The 24,641-nt window shown below is 33.5% G+C and overlaps 2 protein-coding genes across 2 annotated transcripts in view; one reads left to right on the top strand and one right to left on the bottom strand.

The window, feature by feature from the left end:
- Positions 1-15,213, bottom strand: part of LOC149776211 (uncharacterized) — a 32,025-nt gene extending 16,812 nt beyond the window's left edge. Inside the window, exons 1-4 of the mRNA XM_089942561.1 lie at positions 15,056-15,213; positions 7,124-7,186; positions 4,822-5,007; positions 2,683-2,841 (exon numbers count right to left, since the gene is read on the bottom strand). Of these exons, the coding sequence (XP_089798687.1) occupies positions 2,683-2,841; positions 4,822-5,007; positions 7,124-7,186; positions 15,056-15,166 (519 nt within the window). The 5' untranslated portion in view covers positions 15,167-15,213. The remainder of the gene's footprint in view (positions 1-2,682; positions 2,842-4,821; positions 5,008-7,123; positions 7,187-15,055) is intronic.
- Positions 15,214-15,513: 300 nt separating this feature from the next.
- LOC149776210 (26S proteasome non-ATPase regulatory subunit 11-like) overlaps positions 15,514-24,641 on the top strand; it is a 38,595-nt gene continuing 29,467 nt past the window's right edge. The window contains exons 1-2 of the mRNA XM_089942560.1: positions 15,514-15,669; positions 19,615-19,716. Of these exons, the coding sequence (XP_089798686.1) occupies positions 15,582-15,669; positions 19,615-19,716 (190 nt within the window). The 5' untranslated portion in view covers positions 15,514-15,581. The remainder of the gene's footprint in view (positions 15,670-19,614; positions 19,717-24,641) is intronic.

Raw genomic sequence — 24,641 nt, 5'->3', positions numbered from 1 at the left:
TATATCCACTTGTAATCTGTGCAAAAATAAGACACCAAGTTATATGTGCATCTTTTTCAATGTGTTGTTTTTCTCATGTTAAACTCAAATATGAACCTCTGAGGTTAGTTTTATAAATATTCGTTAAAGATAAGCTCAAGAGCATGCAACCAGAACAAGTTGTTTACATTTATTCAAATTTTGGCATATTTGTAATATTTTTGGGACCCACGATCTCGGCCAAGTACGTACATTCTACAGATTTTTTTTATACATCTTTATGTTTTGTATTTTATCTTGTTGTACCCTGCTGTTTTTTTGTCTTTTGATTTAAAGCACTAAAGCAGTGACTTGGCAGCCTGACTTACACATCAAAAGGGAGTCAGAAACAGGTTCAGAAGGGGGCCCAGATTTAAAGCACTAAAGCAATGTCTGGCAGCCTCACTTGCACATCAAAAGAGAGTCAGAAACAGGTTCAGAAGGGGGCCCAGATTTAAAGCACTAAAGCTATGATTGGCAACCTCACTTGCACGTCAAAAGGGAGTCAGAAACAGGTTCATAAGGGGGCCCAGATTTAAAGCACTAAAGCAGTGACTGGCAGCCTCACTTGCACATCAAAAAGGAGTCAGAAACAGGTTCATAAGGGGGGCCAGATTTAAAGCACTAAAGAAACGACTGGCAACCTCACTTGTACATCAAAAGGGAGTCAGAAACAGGTTCAGAAGGGGGGCCCAGATTTAAAGCGCTAAAGCAGTGACTGGCAGCCTCACTTGCATCAAAAGGGAGTCAGAAACAGGTTCATAAGGGGGCCCAGATTTAAAGCACTAAAGCAGTGACTGGCAGCCTCATTTGCATCAAAAGGGAGTCAGAAACAGGTTCAGAAGGGGGCCCAGATTTAAAGTACTAAAGCAATGACTGGCAACCTCACTTGCACGTCAAAAGAGAGTCAGAAACAGGTTCATAAGGGGGCCCAGATTTAAAGCACTAAAGCAGTGACTGGCAGCCTCATTTGCATCAAAAGGGAGTCAGAAACAGGTTCAGAAGGGGGCCCAGATTTGAAGGGACTGATGCTCTACTCACTGACAAGAATTTCCAGGAATCTGTCATGCTATTATTTCTTCTGTCCATTTAGTCTTCTTAACTGCTGAAAATTGAAACTATCTTTGAGATTCTTAAGAAACTCAAACATACCAAAATTAATGTATTCACAAGAACCTGTAAATACAGTACAATTTTATTTACCATGGCCTCTTACCATGTACCTGATATCATGGATGGAAAATCCCTGAACATGTTTCTGACAATGTCAAGGTATCTATACATGCTATGTTTGGTTAAATCTATAGTTAAATAATTTTAGGGGAAAAAAGAACAAAACAATGTTATTTGAAGGAAACTTTATAGTTTCTTTCACTACATCGCAGTCTTGTCAGTATGCAGTATCAATTAAATATTTCATCAGATACATCCACAAACTGGGTTTGATAAAGATCAATTCAAACTTGTTTGTGTTACTCTAAGTCAACACCTTTGACCTTTAAATCAATGTTGGAGTGTTTACCTTAATCCTTGTTCATTGGACTGCAACTATATATAAAGTCTGGCCAAAATTCTCTTGTACATGTACAAGTCACAGTGTTCATAAGCTCAGTGAAGTACAAAAATCCAAGCAATCACCTTTGACTTCAGCCCAAAGTAACTTAGGTCTGGTTTTCAAACTTCCTTCAGAGCAAAGATGCTGGTGTTTAGAACTACAAAAGTTTTCACTGACAACCAACTGCATATTGCTAGGCCAAGAATTAACATAGATTCTTTGCTGCCAGAAGGATTAGTAGGCAGAAATTTACAAGTCCTGTTGAATCTTCACTAGCCCCTTTTGACAAAATAATGTCATACACATACTGAGATTAACTAGCCAATATGACTATTGAAATTATGAAAACTACCCGTCTAAAAGGAAATCTACTAGAAATAAGACTAGTGAAATTATGAAAACTACCAGTCTACTAGCAATATGACTAGTGAAATTATGAAAACTACTAGCCTTGAGGTAGCAGACTATATCCTATATTAATGCCACCATTCATATGCAAGGAGTGACGAAAACAAGATATCAAGCTGACCAATATGGTGTGGTCAAAGAGTACCATGTTCATTCCACACCTGCTACATTATGCTATTGTTTTAGTGTAAACCCCATCTGTTAGGACAAGTAGCCATATCATGATTTTCAGGATGGTCATCAAAACAGCCATTTAGGATGTTGTATCAGCATCATTTTAATACAACTATATACTGCAATAAAGTGGCATTTTTTAAATACAAAAAATATAAGCAGTGCCATCTGTCAAGGAGAAAGAGAAGTAGCTTTTATGAACATTATTAAAGTTTGAAATCACATTTAGTTGTGGTGCATCATGATAAAGTTTCATTTGAATGACTCTTACGGACACTTCCAGATCAAAGTGAACTAGACTGGAAAGACTCCAATAAAATTTTGCGTTATGGACTGTAGCACGAATATCAAGCATCCAAAACAACAAATGGCCAAAGCCAAGGCATCTTCAGCTACATAACAAGTATATTCTCTCTCAAACACACACATGCACACACAAAAGCAGTTCATGGCATAACTATGTTATAATTTGAAAGCATTATAAAGAAATGCTATAATGAAGGACACACGTATTGCCACTTACAAACCTGACATGAAACTGGTTTGACTCCCTTGGCCATGATGTCATTCAAGTTTTTGGGCCCAAAGTTGCACACCCCAAAGTGGCGGATTCTGCCCCTGGCTTGCTGCCTCTTGAGTTCTTCCAATGCCTCATCCATATTGGCGATGAAACTTGGGAAGTGGGTCTAAAATAAGGTTATGGGAGTAAGAATATTTTACAGGCTCTTGGGACAGTGTTTGTTAATATACATTACATAAAGTCAGAAATCAACTTTTACTTGCTGGATGCAGGCAGTCACTTCAAAAGGAAAAAAATAGTAATCTTAAGAATTACAGATATGATTCAAAACCTCTTACATTTTCTGCATTCATGTAAATTCATAAAGTTTCTCAAAATATTGTCCAGAATTTATGGCAAGGGATTTGGCAATATTTCCCTATTCCTGAGTAATCACCATTCATTCACCAAAGACATTGAGTCTAACACCATAAAAGCCAGGGTAACCATTAAAAAAATATATATATTTAACTCTAGTAGCAAATTAAAAATTTCAGCAGCAAATTTGCTATTTGATAAACAATCTAAATCCATGATTAATCCATAAAGGAAAGTGATATTCTGATTACTGGTATACCAGTTAAATTTCATATTCTGATTACTGGTATACCAGTTAAATTTCTATTTTGATTGCTGGTATAGCAGTTAAATTTCATATTCCAATTACTGGTATACCTACTAAATTTCATATTCCAATTACTGGTACACCAGTTAAATTTCATATTCTGATTACAGGTATACCAGTTAAATTTCATATTCTGATTACTGGTATATCAGTTAAATTTCTATTTTGATTGCTGGTATAGCAGTTAAATTTCATATTCCAATTACTGGTATACCTACTAAATTTCATATTCCAATTACTGGTACACCAGTTAAATTTCATATTTTGATTACTGGTATACCAGTTAAATTTCATATTCCAATTACTGGTATACCTACTAAATTTCATATTCTGATTACTGGTACACCAGTTAAATTTCATGTTCTGATTACAGGTATACCAGTTAAATTTCATATTCTGATTACTGGTACACCAGTTAAATTTCATGTTCTGATTACAGGTATACCAGTTAAATTTCATATTCTGATTACTGGTATATAAGTTAAATTTCATGTTCTGATTACTGGTATACCAGTTAAATTTCATATTCCGATTACTGTTATACCAGTTAAATTTCATATTCCCATTACTGGTACACCAGTTAAATTTCTATTTTGACTGCTGGTATACCAGTTAAATTTCATATTCTGATTACTGGTATATCAGTTAAATTTCTATTTTGATTGCTGGTATACCAGTTAAATTTCATATTCCAATTACTGGTATACCTACTAAATTTCATCTTCCAATTACTGGTACACCAGTTAAATTTCATATTCTGATTACAGGTATACCAGTTAAATTTCATATTCCAATTACTGGTATATCAGTTAAATTTCATGTTCTGATTACTGGTATATCAGTTAAATTTCATGTTCTGATTACAGGTATACCAGTTAAATTTCATATTCTGATTACTGGTATACCAGTTAAATTTCATGTTCTAATTACTAGTACACCAGTTAAATTTCATATTCTGATTACAGGTATACCAGTTAAATTTCATGTTCTGATTACTGGTACACTAGTTAAATTTCATATTCTGATTACAGGTATACCAGTTAAATTTCACCTTCCAATTACTGGTACACCAGTTAAATTTCTATTTTGATTACTGGTATACATGTTAAATTTTATATTCCAATTACTGATATACCAGTTAAATCACATAGTTTGATTACTGGTGTACCAGTTAAATTTCATATTTAGGAGAGTGTTTACCATGACGTTATTAATTGGGATATGAAATTTTCTTAACAGATTTAAGAACCCAATAAAGAATGATCCATCTTTGGAGACATCAAATCCTTTATATAATTCACACATTCAAGTATAAATTAAAAAGTATATATTTTTCCAAAACCACAAAAATGTAAACCAAGAAGTATAAATGAAATGACAGTATTTTAAATCTGTGTTTAGTGTGTAATCATACTCAGTACAAATATGAGAAATAATACCAATAGTGGCAGTGAGCTGAGTCTGCTTAAACTATGAAAATACCTGTAGCAAATCAATATAATCTGTCTGCAGCTTTTGCAAACTTTTTGTTACTGCCTCATCAATTTGGACTGCCGAATATGGAGGAGTGGTGATGCCATCCCGGAATCCAAATTTGGTTGCAATAATGGCATCTCTCCTCCTTCCTTCAAGACATTTTCCCAGAACTTCCTCTGACCCAGCATAACCCTGCAACACAGATGGTACATTTTAATAACACCAACACAACACATCACGATATCTGCTTTTGTAACATCAATTTTTACCATGTAAAATCAACGTTTACTGTCCAGCATACATCATTATGTTATTCATATGATGTCACACGTAACATAGTATGGCAAGGCACTATCAACTCTAGAAGTGATTAGATACAAGTTGATGTGACTGCTACCTTTGTCTCCTATGAAATAATTTAAAAAAATTAAAATGTACATTTAATATAGAATTTTAAGAACACAGTTTTGCAAATGAAAATGATGAAATCAATCAAAAAGTATATCTAACCATTGTATATCCTTAATGATTTATACCCTTCCATAAATTAGCAGCTTTGGCTTTTTGCTGCTAAAAAATGTGATCTCAGTAACTGTGTCATACTAAATAAGTTCACAAACATACATACACTGTTCTTTGATAGAATTCCAGATATTAAGTACTAAAATTAGTGACAAGTCTGACTGAAAAAGTACCAATGCATTACCTCCCTTGTCATAGTCATCTTATGTTTGACATCATTCTAAAATGAACCAAACATGCAAAACTGTCAAAGTACTGACAGTACAGTCATTTCAAATGAAAATAATTCTGTTTGCTACAACTTGTGATAATTACAACAAAATAATTCTATATATTTTTCTGAGCATATTTAATGCAACAAAATCAATATTAATTTTTTTAAAACTTAAAAACAAAATTAGATTTCTGCAAAATGTTTGGCATCACCTTTACTCTGAGATGATATCAAGGAGAGAGAGAGAGACAGACAGACAGACAGACAGACAGTAAAAGCAAGATAGGTAGTTTAGACCACCTGGCCACCTGGGACCAATTTACCTCACTTGACGTATAAAGCTACAACATTTACATGTGTAAATGGCTTAGTTTAATTTACCTCTTGTAAATCTTTACAAAATTGGTAAACATATCAATAAGCATGGACTTGGGTGTCTGATTTCTATATTTTTGCTTAAGAGGTTCATTTCTAGGCTTTTCTGACAAAAAGTTTTGTTGATAAAAATAAAATTTTCATATCAAATGTGACATCTCAAGGAAAATGTAAAGTTTACAAGAACCAGTTATAGCACTCATTACACATCAGGTTGGTTTACTAACATTACTGATAAAATTGTATTCAGACTGCGTTATTCACCTTTGAGAAACATTTGTTAACAAAACCTTTGATTTATGTTTCATCCGTTTCAAGCTTTTAAATAATCATATGGCTTTTTAGTCATTGCAAATCTAACAAAAACATCCCAGGAGCATGTCCACACAATGCATCTAATTGCTTTGTCTGCTTTTTTCTTTTTATACTTGGATGAGTCAGTAGGAAAAAAAAATCACAATCATTTTAGTGATATTTTACCTAGACTGTTGGATATATTTTCTGCGTCATATCTTATATACTGAATCCTGTCATAATAAGAGGCAAAAGCAAATAAATACAAGCTGAGTGAATCAATCAGCTGTTCAGTGAGCCTAAGATGTAGAAGGTGGGAAAGGTTGAGTTTCAGATAATTTCAATTAAACAGCATTGTTTGGGTTTTGTAAACTGTGTAGAAATTTTGGTAAACATTGCAGTATTATTCATTTTGATTCCTGGCAATGTACTCGAGATGCCCGTAGAATGTAGGTCCAAAGAAGATCATGCTATTAAGACATTAGAAAAATCAAACCAATGTGGAAGAACTGTAGTTTGAGTCAACTGACAGGGGGACTGCACCTTCATAGATTCTGTTTGCTGTTACTTGTGAGAGAGCTAAGTCACGAAAGCTCCTCAATGTGATTCTAGCATGCCTTGATCAACTACACCAGAATCCACAAATGATTCCATTTTGAAATTGTACAAGAGAAAAACTGCTATATTCTCTTGCACTGTTACGGGGTGATCAAACATTAATTATTAGTATCATACTCACTGGTTGGCATATTTCTTTACATATTTTTGTTTTTATTCCACCAAGAAGAAAACATCAATAAAGCAAATAAACCTTTTATACATTCTAAACGATAATGGGCACCGGCTCAATGAAACATTAAGAACAAGCAAAGGAATTATCAAAATATAAATTTCTCACTGTACCTCTGCAGTGTCGAAGAAATTGATTCCACATTCTAAGGCTTTGTCCACAATAGCCTTTGATTCCTAAAAAAGGAGAAGAAAATAAAAACAACAAGCAAGCAAGATTAATGATATACAAATAAATGTACCTATATTACATTATGACACTCAAAACTGTAATTGTCTGACTATAACCTTGAGTTCTGTTTTTGTAAAACACTTACCCTTAACCTCCACCCACATATCCTCAACCTCCACCCACATATCCTCAACCTCTGCTCACATATTCTCAAACCTCTACCCCAAAGCTCAGCTTCTTGGTTAGGGATAAAAGGAAACCCTGAAATTTATGTCAGTTGCATCTATGCCTTTTCTTGTCAAGTAAGTAAAGCTCTTCCTTGATCTATGCAATGCGATACAATACAGTACCAGTATGGACTCCATGACCAAAATTAAAACACTACCTGAACTGGACTACAAACCCCAACTAATGCATTATAATAAGGTAGAGCTGTATGTATGGCTTTCTAAATTTTATAAAAGTCAATTTGCTAAGGGCAGGCTGATTAAAAAACTGAACTTTCTCCTGGCTGATTTCAGCTTGCCCCAAAATATGAAAATAAAATATCCCAACTAAAGTAAAAAGTATGGCAAAATAGAATATATCGGTAGGATATTTTATGAAAATCACATTATATTTATTGTATGGATATAGAACTTTCATTTTATTTTTATTTTTGTTTGTACCTTAAAACAATATCTTAATAATTTAAGTGATCCTAAAAAATATATGTACACAGTAGAGATAAATAGATAGCAAAAAAGGAACCATTAGAATGCAGATATACAGTAGTTAAAATAACAAAGTTAGCCATGTACACTTATAAAAGCTGAGAGATAAATGACTAGGTAGATAAGGCTTTAGGAACTGGCTAAGAGAGAGAGAGAGAGAGAGAGAAAACTAAGTCCCTCACTGAAATATTTCCGATATTGATGAATTCCCTCTTTACTTGACTGTTCCAGTGGCCTAATGATTACAGCATCCGAGGTGGATGCATGAGGTTGTGGGTTTGAGCCCTGGCTGAGTCATACCAAAGACTTATAAAAATGGTACTAACAACTGCCTTGCTAGGGGCTCAGAATTAAGACGCTAGAGTTAGGACTGGTCGGCCTGGTGTCAGGATAATGCAACTGGGTGGGACATGATGCTACATGTCTGTGGCATGATGCCCAAGTGCTAGCCATCACTATAAACTGCCACACTGCAGATACTGTAGCGATATGACTGAAAAATTGTTAAAGCTCATTAAAATCCAAATCACACACACTCTTTATTTTTCTTTTCCTGTTAAGTGTTACCGTATGTCTACTCACATGTCTGTTTCCGGTCCCACATCATCCAATTTTCATCTTGCAAAAATTGGCAACATGCCACTAAACAATCATTCTCAGGCCAATTTTTGAGAATGATTTGAGAACACATGATCCATTTAATTATTTGCCAAAAAATATGAATGAATTGGTCATGTAAACTGATGATAAACACCATTAGTGGGTTCTAGATTTCCAGCTGGCTAATATTAGCGACGAGTGCTTTTTATTTCCATAAACACCTTTCAAAGAAATCTCACAAGTTTATAGGATCAAACAATAGTTCCAATTTTTATGACTTGACCATGGTTTCTATATTCTGATTAGATGTAAATGGTCACCTGATCTGGGATTTTTTACACATCAATAAATTCTGTGGACTACTTTTGATGCACTGTTTCCAGGTCATCTGATGTGAAGTTTTATCGATATAAACGCCCTTACACCCTAATCATAACAACAACAAACCCCACTGTGATTTGATTTCTGATCAAAATTTACAAACCCCAGATTAAAATTGACCACTAGAAGCTAAAACAATATAAATGCACAGACCTTCCTGCATATGGCAGGCTTTAGAAGTCAATCTTTGTAAATTATTGCATTTCACCTTGACAATGTGTTGCAGGTACTGTTATTAAAGGCCAGGGTCATATGTCAGGCAAGGGATCTCACTAACAATGGACACGATTTTGCTGTTGAAAGATCAAAATGCACAGAAGGAAAGAACAATGAAAGCTATAATACATGCCATACACAAACAAGTGTAATTTTAGGGAAAAAAAGTAATATCCAGGTTTAAACAGAATCAACCATTTTTTATATATATATTAAAATAATGATCATAACAATTTGTCACTGGCATGGCCTGCTATGACACTCCACTCTATATTACTGTAAAGAATCGATGACTCTTGGTTAGTGAAGATCAGGCCATGTATTCTGTTGCAGTTACTAGGCTAATGAAAGAAAACTTCAGTCTACATCAAAGTGAATGTTTTACTGCTGAAATCTGCTGATCTGATGACAGAAAGGAAGTAAAATGGAATTATAAGGATTAAATTTTCCTTTGCACTTTATTTACTTTGTGAGTGATTAGGTAAAATTAACACAGCGATAAATACCCAACCTTGATCATTTAATACTACATTAACATAGAGTCACATGCATCAAAACAATCTCTGACAATCCGACTCTTCAAATTCAACAACGTAGGCACATTCAGTGCTCACAGACTGAAACTCAGGATCTGAAAGTCTGCGAATTCGGTATATGTACCAATCCTAAGATTAAAAATACAACTTAAAAGTTACAAAATAAATATTCATTTCCTACTTGTCAAAACTTGCTTTAAATAGTATATTCACATTATCATGTCTGCATGAAAAAAATGTGAGACTAGCCTCAGCACTGATGACAAGATGGAAATAATTGACTTCGAAAGAAAATCTTCTGAAAAATGGATTGATAGATTAAAGAAGCTGCAAGCATGTACATGTTTGAAGAATGTGGTACAAAATAAAAGTGCTGTTTGTGGTGTGGTGATAGAGTATAAAGAGTATAAAACTTGCAGAACATTAACATCACAAACTTAATATGACACATCTTAATTTTTTGGGACCTTGCAAACCTGAGCTTGACTGGACCAAATCTGAATATCTCTTGGGCATAATTACCATCTGAAACTGTGGTAGTGTACATAATTACCATCTGAAACTGTGGTAGTATACATAATTACCATCTGAAAATGTGGGAGTATACATAACTGCCATCTGACAATGTTAGAGTGTACAATATTACCATCTGAAACTGGGGATTGTACATAATTACTATCTGAAACTGGTAGTGTACATAATTACCATCTGAAACTGGTAGTGTACATAATTACCATCTGAAACTGGGGATTGTACATAATTACCATCTGAAACTGGTAGTGTACATAATTACCACCTGAAACTGGTAGTGTACATAATTACCACCTGAAACTGGATATGTACAAATTACCACCTGAAACTGGAACTATACATAAGTACCATCTGAAACTGGAAGTGTAATTAAATACCATCTGAAAATGTAGTAGTGTACATAATTATCTGAAACTTGGGGAATGTACATAATTACCATCTGCAACTATGGCAGTGTACATCATTACCATCTAAAACTGGGGGAGTACAATTACCATTGTTGCCCATTGCCTGCTGCATATGAATTGTTTCATGAATGAAGGTGTCTTGATGAAATAGGATTAGTCTGAAAAGGTTAGTACTCTTTTAATCCATGTGCAATTTCCATGTGATTACTGCAGCAAGGCAAGTGCCAAGTTGTCTGTACAGTAACATAAAAGGTATTCCAAAGAGGTCAATTTTATTTCTTGATTAGAATTAATGGTATGAACAGTTCCAGAAATGTGCATGAAGAAAAAAGTGAGTTTACAGCCTAAATTACAGGTACCAGTTGACCTGCGTGATTTTGACTTGTGCAAATTTTATGTTAATGTGATTTCATACAAATTGTTAAAAATCTCATTTGTTTAGCAAAATTTTAAAAAAAATTGAAATTATTTGTCTAAAACAAAAGAATCTGGATTCATAAATGGTTAAAATGAATGGCATTGAAGTTAACTAAATCATGTATTTTTCAATGAAAATTAAAGGAAGAGAAACCAACAATTTCAGCTTACTTGATTTAGAATTACATGACCACTCTTGCAAATGCAGCTATCATATAAGTCTGGGTTAACTTTCAAGTTTTCAAAAGTTCTTACAAAAATGGTGCCACAAAAATTCTTCACAATATATATCTTAATGATCACAAGCAAATGACCATCATTCTTTTAACAATACATTATAAAATAAATGTGCTGCACTGCAATTTTAATTTTAAAACATGAATAGAGCATTGTGTTGTGGATCATGCTGACCAGACTAAAGAAATTGGCACAGTTATTTTAAATTAATAAATACTAACTTCTTCTAATTTTTTTTAAATTCTAGTTTGAATACTAGATTTATCTGGTATTTAGCAGGTCATTCATCCTGACTGCTTTTCTTCTTTAATAAGTACTGCACAGCTAAACTAATTTGAGAGACCACCCTTTCTGACAATGAAACACGGTCTCTTAAGACAGCTGATTTCTTATGACTGGTCATTTCTGTATCTAGCTAATATATTCATGCACAAAGTATGAGGTCTTTCAATACAGGCTATTCTATAATGTGATACTATTTAGCATGTGTTTAAATCTTGAAATTTTAAGTTTTACTTCAGATTCTGCGTTTGAGTCAGCAAATTTAGACCGGAGGTGGAGGGTGGGTGACCCCTGACTCCCTATCCTGAATTTCTTGTGAGAGTACACATCAGCACTCAAAATGGAAGTAAGAAGCAAAATTAAAGGACCACATCCAAAATGTAAGTAAGAAGCGGAATTGCAGGACCACACTGGCAGGTCAAGTACAAATAATATCTAAAACAATTTTATTTTTATTTTTAAACCATTAAACATGCAGGAAATGACTGTAGTGTACTGATTGGCTCCAACTAACCAGCTGCACTCTTGACAGAGCTCAATGTCAACTTAAGTTCATCAAAGCATGTTATTCATTTTACCATTTTATAATGAGCACAGTGGATACAATTCATTACACTTAATTTCAACTGCTGGTTGTACCCAGATTATATTATGGTAACTAAAAATAGATAAATTAGTTATACAATGGCCACTAGAAAAAACAATTTTTTCTTCTTTTGTTTAGTTAACTTAATGAACATCTTCTATGGACTATATTTGAGAATAATATGAATGTACAGGAAACACTAGATTAAGAAACAAGCAAAAAGGATAATGATGACTGGTGCAATAAATAAAAACTAGATCATTTCTCAAAACCAGGCTTGACAAATTCACTTGCCTGATGCACAAGGCAAGCTCAAGTTTGGTTTGGACAAGATAAAGTTTGCAAAGTGCTTGCCTGTGGGCAAATAAAAAATTGGGAGTATCATGTTCAGTTTGTAATATTTTATATTTTGTTTTGTACTGTGCAAACTCACTTTGTATTGATTCCATGTTTACATGTACCACAGACTTCTGTTACATATATGCACAAAAATCCCCACCCCCCATATGCTGTTGAATCTTACACTTCCATACTGAAGTTAGTGTCAAGGTCAGTCTTACGTTTTCTTGCACAGACCTAATAATGCTTACTACCTGAGTGTGTGTGATTTGGATTTTTAGCTTTAAAAATTTCAGTCATATCACTATGATGTCTGAAGCATCTAAAAAATTTCTAAAAACAACCATTACATAATGGAAAATAACCTTCTAAAATGATCTAATGAGCCTTGTTTATTTACAACACAATATCCTATAAAATTCACTTAGGAATATCCAAAACCATGACCCTGAGCAACATATTTACTCCTTCTTTGCTTACCTGAATAATAATCCTAATAATAAATTCATACACACAGAGAATAACAAAGTTTTTATTAGTTGTTTACATAAATGAAATAAAAAAGGCCAATCAGATCAAGCAGAAATGAACCCAATTTTGGACAAGGTCAAGTCCAGCAAACAATTTTGGATTACAATAACATGTAATGAAATAAACAATTTTTTTCTAAAACAAACAAACAATTAAATTAAGTATACATAATAACAAAAAGGTTAACTCTTTTGGGTACATATGAGAAATATTAGTTTATAATTAGTTCTTGTTATGTATTTTTGTGACTTATCAAAATGTAATATATATATATATATATATATATATATATATATATATATATATATATATATATATATATATATATATATATATATATATTGTTATAGAATAAGTTCTAGCCCTTATTTCTCTTAAGTGCTGTGAGAGTTTATTCAATTTGCCAGTAGCATGTCAAACTGAGTATACTCCCACATACCCTGTTATTTAAATATTTGTTCCAAGTAACATGTGCTGACAAAACTGTTTCATGCCTATAAGTTGCATTTATTACCCTGCACTCAGGCTATCTCTTACCTGCTACAAGGTATGTTTTCATGCCAGTAAAATAAAAATATATGCTTTATTAGAAAATATTGTTCATTTTGTTCAGTGGTAAATAGAGTGGAACTATGGAAGATAGGTATTAAAGTAACATATATATATATATATATATATATATATATATATATATATATATATATATATATATATATATATATATATATATAATGCTGTTGGGCATTTCTGCACATGTAAGGTTTCTGTCTCCAATAATGAAACAATGAAGCAAAACGCATACCTAATTTGACTGACTGAAAGAGGCAATTGTCACCAGAATATTCAGTTCAAAATAATATTACTGATGGACACACGGGATACCACCCCCGTGGTTTCATGACTCGTGATATGTCGGCTTATTCTGCTCACAGCTTTGAAAAGAGGTAATGTTTATCCATTGGGCTATACAAATAAAATACATTACTTTGGACTGTTTCTGTCGGAAGTTCATTTGAGTAAGTAGGTCATGTTTATAGCTTGTTTTACAAAATTCAATGTAACAATGCCAATAAACGGCAAGACATATTAGGAAAACTAAACCGATCATGTAAAAGAATAGTACAGTTCAATATTTTATAAAAAATAAGCCATCATGTGGAAGAGAAACAACAATTAATAGGATGTAATGTGTTTACAACATCTTGTTTATGGAGAAAAATTACTCAAGAATTTAGAAACAGACTATATGCCAGTGAATTTCTTGAGAATCCCATTCTAGTGGCAAGTTGACACATTGGGTAGCAGAAGATTTTGTATGTGTAGGACAACTTCTTGCAAAATTGGAAACTTGGACTAAGACGCATAATCGTTTGAAGGTATAAATTTCCATCTTTTATATAATGGTGTTATCTGTATGATACTAAAAGATACATAGTAAATATGATTTTCTGGTTTACAGGTTCAAGAAGGTCTTGGAGTGGGTCTTCATTTCAACATTTAGAAATCACATTTTCATATGCATTTTGAGTCAAAATGTGGGATATTTTCGTACACTCTATTAATATTACTTTCCTTAATTAACGTACGATCGTTCTTTCTTGATACAAAATGTATTTTTGACCAAAAATAACATGTGATCCAATGTTTACAACTTTTCTTCTGCTTTGGTATTACAGTATACAACTGCAATTTAAATTTAAAAGCCACTTGATTAAGACTTTTCCATAAACGACAGCCGCCATTCTCTGCCATATATCAAATTTCTGGCCTTGGCGAACATTGACCCCTATGGAGCAGATAAGAACTGTCCTTGTCCGACATCAGTGAGATAACTATACACCCACATGGCACAACTTTTAGATAACGCTATTCCCCGTCACTTCATTTAAAAATGCTTTTAATATTCAATAATAATAAAAATATTAAACTTCTTCAAGCATTACTTCAAAACACTCGTAACAATTGGTAACGCAACTGACATGAAAACTGAGAACCCTACTCGACTCAATATTATCTCCAATTAACGAAAACTGGGTGTCCAGCAAAAATTTACAGCTTTGTGAACATGTGTAGTTAAAAAAATAATTCGGTTACTTGCCTCTAATGTTTGGGCTTCCCATGTGTGTGCTTGGTTGTTATTCATCTGCCAACATCCTATACAAATTCTAGGCACATTTAAGTCTGTGCCGGATAGCCGTATACGCTGCATCCTCCCAACAAGTTGATGCCCTTTGAACCCTGAGTAACTTCTATTTCAATTTATTCACTCCTCGGACATTTCAAATTATAATCCTGTTTCTGTTTCTTTTCTAATTTACACATGATTAAATTAACAAAATTTCCATAAAAGTATATTAGAATTACTTCAGAATTGCATTTAGTCTGAGATTTAGTGTTTTAATATAAATGTACAGGTAGATATTTCATGAGAATGTTTCAGTTGAAACAAAATATATTTTGGTTCCTGACTGGTTACCAAATTTGATAATAATAAAAGCAATATATTCTACGAAATATAGATGCAGATCTGTCTTATTATCAAGTCAATAAAGTGCTAAAAAATAAAGTCGATCACAATTATTCATGCCCCTAAATCACAGTGATTGGACGGCAAGTCAACAACCATGACCGTAACTGCAGAAGAGTTAGAGAAGGCTCAGACGTTAAAGATAACCAACAAAACAAATGCCATTGAAATTTTGTATAGCCTTGGTAAATACAAAATCGTATTTTTAAAAAAGGCGTGTAAGGATATATTTGTTGTAGCGAATTGAAGTTTCTTCGTTACTTGCACGCAGTGCTACAATTTAGCTTATTCATGCACCCCCACCCCCTTCCTTTTGTAATGAGCCTAAGTCCCATTGTAACCGAGTTTATAAGGATTTGTGACTTATTATTTGAAAGTTTTATATATTTGGTGGTTCTCTGGTGATATCTCTACTGAACTTGAAAAACCTTTGCGAGTCCTTCATACACTCTTTAAGGTCCTAGTCCCAGTGCATAGAAACACCGAAACACCGGAACGCATTGAAAGCACAGAATCGCAATATCATATATACTTATCATAGTCAAAACGGACTGGTACCAAAAGAGCCCATGACCAAAACGGATTATTGTTGAAAAGGCACAGTCCAAAGAAGCCTGACCCCAAAAGGCCCATTTATGTATCAATTACTAATATTATGTATCCTAAAAGTAAAGTAACATTGTGCAGTATGTCATAATCGTTCATGAGTGATCATGAAATTAATTGCGACAGTGGGATAGATCAACAAGAAGAAAAGGTAAAATGTCTTAACTAGCATTAGCAACAAAAGACAAAATAACACTAACACAATTTCAGATTTATATATCTATTAATAATAACAACAATTAGTGATAATACATGAATATTAAATTGTAATATAAAATTCTACACATATACATTACACTAATTCAATATTGAACATAATAGCTGTAAAATAAATTTAATAGTACAATATAGTATGCAATTCTAAAATAACAGCTGTAGATAAGCACCAAACTATACAAACATTCATTATTTGGTATTCACTTTTCAACAAGAAACCTTACACCACAACAAAATTACACACAGTGGCTGTCAAAAAAAGGTATCAGTACAATATAATATACAATTCTAAAATAACAGCCTCAAAAAGGCACCAAACTATTCGTCAATAGATATTCACTGTTCAACAAGAAACCTTACACCACAACAAAATTGCACACAGTGTCTATCAAAGTTAGTGGTACCATATATGATACAATCCTAGAATATCAGCAGCGGATAAACACTGAACTATAAAACCATGCTATAAGAACATGCATATATAAATATTCACATTTCAACAAGAAACCTTATGAAACAAGAAAATTGCACAAAATTATCAGTATAATTTAGGCTGCATTCCTAGAATAACAGCACACATTTATTCATAATTTCCATGCCTTTGTTTTTCTTGTGTAGATCACATGACAAAATAGCTGGGTAGACAAGAATGTTTAAACAAAGTGTTACAACACATGATTACATATGTGACTATCAGAAAGAACCGATGATTTTATTAGATATTAATTATTAATAACCACAACATGATAATCAGTTTAATAAATCATTGTTAATATGTATATATTATTAATAGCTAGGGCCTAACCGGAAATCGCCTCAGACATTCGCCTCAGCCGAACATCCTTTTTTCGGTACTACTTGGAAGTATTCGCCTCGGCAAGTAATACGCGCACAGATGGTTTCAAGTAAAATAATTCAATAAATATCGAACTTTTAAAGAAAAAGTATTTTGATACATAATAATTTAGTTAAAAGTAAATTATAATTACACAAACAGTTAACATTTAAAGTTTAAGCTTTGCATACAATAATGAAACAAACGGTACTCTCCGGAGTCGCACCTACTACTCAGTTCGTGCCTGGATCTGGCAAATAGTACATCCAAATACTCGGATTCGGTACTTGGTGAAAATTATCTACTCGGTTAGGCCCTATTAATAGCTTAAGCATTAAACTTGTGTATACATTGCAATACACATTGTTAATATTAAATTTATTTATTTTCAAGACCGCTTTGGTGGCCTAGTGGTTAGAGTGTCCACCTCAGAAGTGTGTGGTCATGGATTTGAACCCCAGCCGGGTCATACCAAAGACTTACTAACAGCTGCCTCGCTATGAGCTCAGCATTAAGAGGTTAGTGTTAGGACTGGTCGGCCTGGTGTCAGGATAATGTGACTAGGTGGGACATCATGCTACATGTCTGCGGTATGATGCTCCAGTGCTAGACGTCACTATAAACTGCCACACTGCAGACATCGTAGTGATATGACTGAAAAATTGTTAAAGCTACGTTAAAAATGCTAATCACACACACACACACACACACACACATTTACTTTCAGAACTATTGCCAAAATGCACAATTTCCAGCTTCTTGTTAATTTGAGTTGCATCACTTGCAGTAAAGAAAATACATCTTAATTTATAATATAACTTATATTAAATTTCAGATATGAATTATATATACACAACCAGTATACACTATGGTATATGTGATACAAATGAAGTGCATTTTGGTGTTTTTATTGCATTCTGGTGTCTGTTTCTATTCACCCCCTTAGTCCTACGATGTAAGATGCTGCCCCATATATTTGTTTTTTTAGATCGCCCTCTTAGTGCCTAAATAACGATGTTGTGTAACGTATTCCGAGGTTAATGAACATCAAAATGAGAAGTAAAATTTTCAGGAATATATCACACACTTGGCAGCCCATATTGATGATTTTCTACAAACTAAAGCCATATTGCTTTTGTCGGACTTTACTTTCTCTGATGTCTTTTTGTGTAATAAATTCAAATTCAGACAGAAGCAACAAAACTTGTTTTTGAGTTCAATGGCCTTCTATTCAGTTGGCTGGAATGCAAAAATCAGTTAAAAGGATGATAAGTATTTTGAATGAAACAAAGCTATCTAAACACTTTATTCAGTATTAGTATATTTTTATTCATTTGTTAAAGAAACTTCAACTTAATCTGATTTTGGTATTCTGGCTTCCATCCCATTCCAGCCAACTATATTGTAAATCATCTGAAGGGGTAAGTATGCCATGAGTTTTGATCTCACATATGCCTACTTTCATGTCCCAATTCACCTAGTTTTGCAAAACTTTGTTTGGTTTTCCTACCACGAGAATACCAGTTTTGAGTCGTCTATTTAGTCTAAATATCAACTCCTACATCGTTGTCAAATTATATGGATTACATCATTATCCTATTCTGGTCGACTTCCTCTACAGCAGTGTTAGTCTGTCTGGGCAGCCTCCTCTTAAAACATATTGTAAGTTCTATTCTTATCATGAATTGGGAAAAAATCTAACCTTCACCCATCCCAGTGTTTCTTCCACCTGGGTATGGAGGTTATAACATAACTAATTTCAATAATGTATGTCACCCTCATGTCTGTGTCATGCAGATTATCCAGTCTGCAGTCATTTCCAGCAGGACATGAATTTCTGTGACAGAGTTTATGCAACTCCTCTGGTTATTCAATGCAGCAGCAGAATTGATCCTGCTGGGTTACTTTTGTGTGCACCAGTTACAATTGACTGCTGGCTCAATGACAGCCTTTTCCAGTCCAGTCAATCAGAATGTCAATATCATGAACATAGTATGATCATTCCTATGTCAGTGTTACGGTTATAGTTGACTCATGACAGGAATTCCTCAGGATAAGTCCAAGCCAGAAGTGAGGGTATGTACAGATTTCAGTATATATGGACGTGGAGTCAACTTGTTGCCAGAATTTGAATATGGTCAACAGCAAATGGGGACCAGGGGAACTGCTTCATCACATAAACCTCCATATGTAGTCTGTCATAAATGCCTTTCAGTTTTAGAAGGACCGATTCGGCAAGAAGTCAGTCAGGATTATGTCTGACAACTGTATATTGGTGATGACATAGATTTAGAGAAAATAAAAGTTACATTAAATTATAGATTTTATTACCCTATAGTTATTTTCATAAATAATAAGTTAAAAGCCTGTTTTAGAATCAACATAACAAGGTATATGTTAAATTTTTAGAAAATTCCTGAACTTGGGGCTCTTTATTTTATTATTTTTGTAATTCTTTTGTATTTTTTAATAGTGAAGAGGAACGTAGACACCAATGACGAAGAACAGATCAAGATCAAAGAGCAGGTTATCTTGGAGCTGGGATCCCTCTTGGCAGAAACAGCACAAGCAGAAGGTTTTTAAATTCTAGTTACTTGATTAGAGAATGATTCTGATATATTTGCCAATGTGTATAACTACATCATCAATCCAATGCTAAGCTGTTATATTAATAATAATTTATCATATTCATAATAAGCTGCCTATAATTTAATCCCGTTTTGATGTTTGTATGTTCATTATAATACAGTAGTCCCCCTCTTGAATGGCCCCCCTGACCAACGGCCGCCCACTCCTTACAGCCAGAATCCATTGGCACCGATGAGTTTGTGTTCAAATGTACCTCTCACAAAAGGCCACCTGGCTAATGTGACAGCGGCCAGCATATTAGTGTAATAATATAAAATTTACCCCTCACAAGTGGCCGCATTTTATTTTATTATGTATCCAGAACATGTATTTTATTTATAACTTGTGTTAAGTAATCTGCTTTCTGTTTCCTGATGTCAGGTTTTCGTTACTGAAAGAAGTGTTGACTAAAGTACATGTACCACTAAGGTTAATATTATATCATTTATGCCTTACGAGAAGCCACATTTATTCCATAAAGCCGAGAAAGACTCAAATTTTAACCCATACAAAAGGATAAGTACATGTAATCCGATTAGCCTTACTGCTGTGTTAAAATGAGATGTCCGGTTTAGTCACTCTGATAATTGTTAAGATTACAATTATTGAACAGCAGTAACAGCTGAGAAGTGGAAGCATCAATGTACAATACACAGGTCAACAGGAAAATGGTTTGATAGCCTTTATGACTTCCCTTAGTAAGATGTTGAGCTTGTTCACTTTGATAATTAGTGGCTAATACTACTGCCAATAATTATCAAGATTACAAATCCTAACAGCCGCGAGGTCAAATCTGCATGTTGTTAATGGTACATAACGAAGCTGTTTTGGCTTCTCTCGCTTCGTGTAAAGAAATGTATAAAAACAATAGGGTACCAGACTACGACTAACGAATCATGTAACAAGGTCACTTCCTTTAAAAACATGGCAATTTGTTTAGACGCATACAAAATTGTTTTATCAGTCTTGTAGTTGGCAACTTGAATAACTTACTGCAATAGATCAACATTTCACTGAAGAAAAAAAATATGGTCAGTATAGAAAAGAAAGTAATTCAACTGACCGAAATGGGGGGGGGGGGTCGAGGATCCTTGCAGAAAACTGTGATGTTGGAAAGACTCAGAAAACAATTCTGCAGAAGTGGGACGGTGGAATGGACGGTTAAAGGAAAATTGTTTGAGCCAGGAGATGTTTGTATCCTGATTTGAATGACAAGGTTTTTGAATGGTTTTGCACTGTGTGTGCTAAGAAAATTCCACATACCAGTCGAATAATCCAAGAAAAAGCAACAATTTTGTCAGTTGAAATGGGATATGACGACTTTACCTCAAATAATGGATGGTAGCACAGATTTCAAGTCCGACACAATATTAAGTGTTCTGTCCTTAGTGGAGAATCAGCTGATGATAATAATGAAGTTGTCGAAGATTGGAACAAAGGACAATACGATATATGCAGGGGATATGACAGCAAGGATATTTTTAATTGTGACGAGACTGGTTTGTTTTTTTAGACTGTTACCAACAAAGTGGCAGATGATGTGATCTGTAACATAATTATAAAGACAGTTTTAAAACTATATAAATGGTTATTCATAACATTCTTTTGAAAATGATGAAAGTTTGTTTTACATTTATTTCACAACATGCATGTGATTTTTAAATGAAAATATTAAATGTTTTAGAATTAAATGCACTTGTGACTTTGTCATCCCCCCTCTTGAAAGGCCACCCTCATTATAAGGCCACTTCCTTGCTGCAATAGGGGTGGCCTTATAAGAGGGAGACTACTGTATAATGTGATATCAGTTTCCATGGATTTTGTTATTGCTCCAAACCACAGATTTAAAAACCCACCCAAAAGTTAGCCATATATGATAAAGATGGAACCAAACATGTGCAGACACACACACACACACACACACACACACCACCACTTTTTCACAGTGTTTCATTCCTAGGGACCAGCAAAGCAGTGTGATTAATCAACTTCATTTCCGGAATCTGGTAATAAAAATTATAGTTTGCATGTGGTTTTTTTTAACCCTATTAAAAAAAAGAATGAAAATAAATTTTATGTGGAATCAGGTAGCTATAATTTCCACTCACTGCCTTAAATAGATATGTTGTGAGATAAGTAACGATGGAGAGAAATGAGAAGAAGCTTGAGATATTCAACACTAGTTTTACTGACAATGATAACAAGAATACATAAACACTAAAGCACTTTGGAAAATCATCTATGTATAATATGAAAAAGAGATGGGGTATAATTGGTCTCTGTGGTATTCCAATGGAAATTTTCTTAAATCTGAGATAGTCCCTTTCACAGTTTGCAATCTGCTATGAGATAGGATGAAAACCATTACAGTGAGGGCTTTGCAAAATTATATACATGTATGTCATCATTATTATTTAACCAGTGATGAGTCAAATCAGTCAGTATTCTCTCAAAGAAATTATTTTGAAGGTAGCCTGATTGACACAGTGTAATCAATTTGTTTTGGACAATAAAAAAAATCATTTAATGAAATATAAAACATGGTTAGCAATGGGTAGAATTGATACAGGTCTATAATTATTGACACTTGGTTCTTCTGGTTTAAAAATGGACATAACAATAGTTTTCAATTGTCAACAGAAGTGATTGTGGCTGTAGGCATTGTATAAGTCTGTAGTTCAACAATGTAATTCACTGACACTTTTAAGGACTTCACCTACACACCATCAAAGCTAGTAGCTTTTGAATTAGACATATATTCGTTATTTCCTTTTTTGTTTCCAAATTCTCATTATTATTTGGTATTAAAAAGAAAATTTAATTTATCATGCACTCACTTTATGGCATTGATATTAATTTGCCACTTGTTATATCTTCATAGAATTTCAGTGTTCTGTGCATATATATATATATATATATATATATATATATATATATATATATATATATATATATATATATATATATATATAACACCTCCCTCATATGTGAATATATATATAACACCTCCCTCATATGTGAAGTGTGCAAACTTAAGGCAGAGAGGAAGCTTTAAATTGGAAGAAGGATGAGTAAAGATAGAGAATGCAACAAAATATAACAATATGTTGGTAAAAAAAAAGATGAGAAGAAAAAGAAATTAGGTATAGTGGAGAAGAGAAATAATGGTGAAAAACAAAAGTTAAGGGAAGAACAGGAGAGATAATAGAGAATAATGAAACAAAAAGTAACATGGTAATAGTAAAGAAGGAAATATTGTCAAATGTGATAATGGTTTTGGAAATCAAATAAAATATTTAGAAAAAAGCTTATTCAACAAAGATCAGCTAGTGCTCAGTGCATGGAAACACCTCCCTATAAAGTGTATATAGGGAGGCTCAACAGTGACCATTGTTTTAATGTTGATTTGTGTCAGATTTATGATGCATTGATGTTCATGTCATGGGGTGTGATGACATGGATGTTTCATTCTGCTCCTTCAGGTACATGATTACACCATAAATTCCATAATATTTTACAGGCATTTGTATTGACAAAGGAAAGAAACCTTTGAAACGACAACAAAAAATTATTAGGAGAATTGTTTTTAAATATTGAGCAAGAGGTGTATTTGAATGTACCCATTATTTCATGTTTCTACAGTTATTTCATGTGGTTTTCTATACAAGACATTATAATTAGGATAATTATAATTCCAGGTAGTTTATTTTTTTAAGAATAAATTCAATCAGAGTTTCACAAAGAATGATTTTGAATATTCATATCTACTTCTAAAGGAAGTTAACTCAACATGAGCAGTGTTTTGCATATGGGAAGAAAATGGTTGTTCTTATGCATTGACTGTGGTCTTATGAATTCACTGCAGGAATGAGGTAAGGTAATGGATGTCCAAGATATTATCTTGCCAGAGCATATTAACAAAATCTCACTTTGAATGAAGCACTGGAGCAACTTGTATCATCATTACACTTGATGTATTCCATGACATGATTGGATTATCTATGAAAGAATGCACCATCAGTGTTTTTTCCAGGATGCCAGTAACATGTGTTGTTATGGACTGTAATGAACCATGTCTCTATTGTGACATGCAGTTCTAATGGACACACAGTAGTGCCATTGTTATAACACATGACCACTGTAGCTATGCCAAAACTGCAAAAAGCAAACAACTCAGTTTTTCCTTTTTATTTATTATATATACAGTTGTTGAAACATACTATAAGTGGTCTGTCATTGATACAGTTCTCATATAAAGACCTCCACACCTTCAGTTAAAAAAATGTAAAATTGCTTATAAAAATGCAGGAGGGGCAACTCCCATTCTCTCTGAAATTCATGGATAAATCAATGACCTCCAGAAATCAAAGCAAATAACCTTAGAGAAGTTTGCAAGGATGGGTTTTTGATTGTATTATATAATTAGTAGCATTTGAGTTAGTTTTAAGACTTAAGACATGCTAAATAATAGGACACAGTGGCTTTCTACATATACTGTTGGGTGGGACATTTTTTATTTTAAAAAAACCCAGTTTTGTAGGCTGAAAGATGGGAATTTTTTTATATACTGTATTGATATGGAATTGTGTTTAAAACCCAGGAATTTTCAATAAAATTGGGAATTATCACATGTATGTTTACCATGAAGAAATTTTACCAAACAGCTACTTTTAAGAATTTAACATTGAAATCCTAATCATTCCTTAGAATTTATGAATTATGGTAGTAAAGCACAGTGAAAGCTACCTTGAGTGACCACACCTGCTGACAAAAGTTGTCTCTCAAGACAGGTGGTTTCTTGTTGGAGATCATAAAGCTGTGTAACACGTTTGATACATGGATGACCAATCTGTTTTACATGACAGGTGGTCT

Source organism: Sinohyriopsis cumingii, chromosome 18, assembly GCF_028554795.1.
Source record: "Sinohyriopsis cumingii isolate HCF-2022 chromosome 18, ASM2855479v2, whole genome shotgun sequence".
Taxonomy (NCBI): Eukaryota; Metazoa; Mollusca; class Bivalvia; order Unionida; family Unionidae; genus Sinohyriopsis; species Sinohyriopsis cumingii.
Note: the sequence above shows the minus strand (reverse complement) of the source record. Positions and strands in the feature narration are given on the sequence as shown.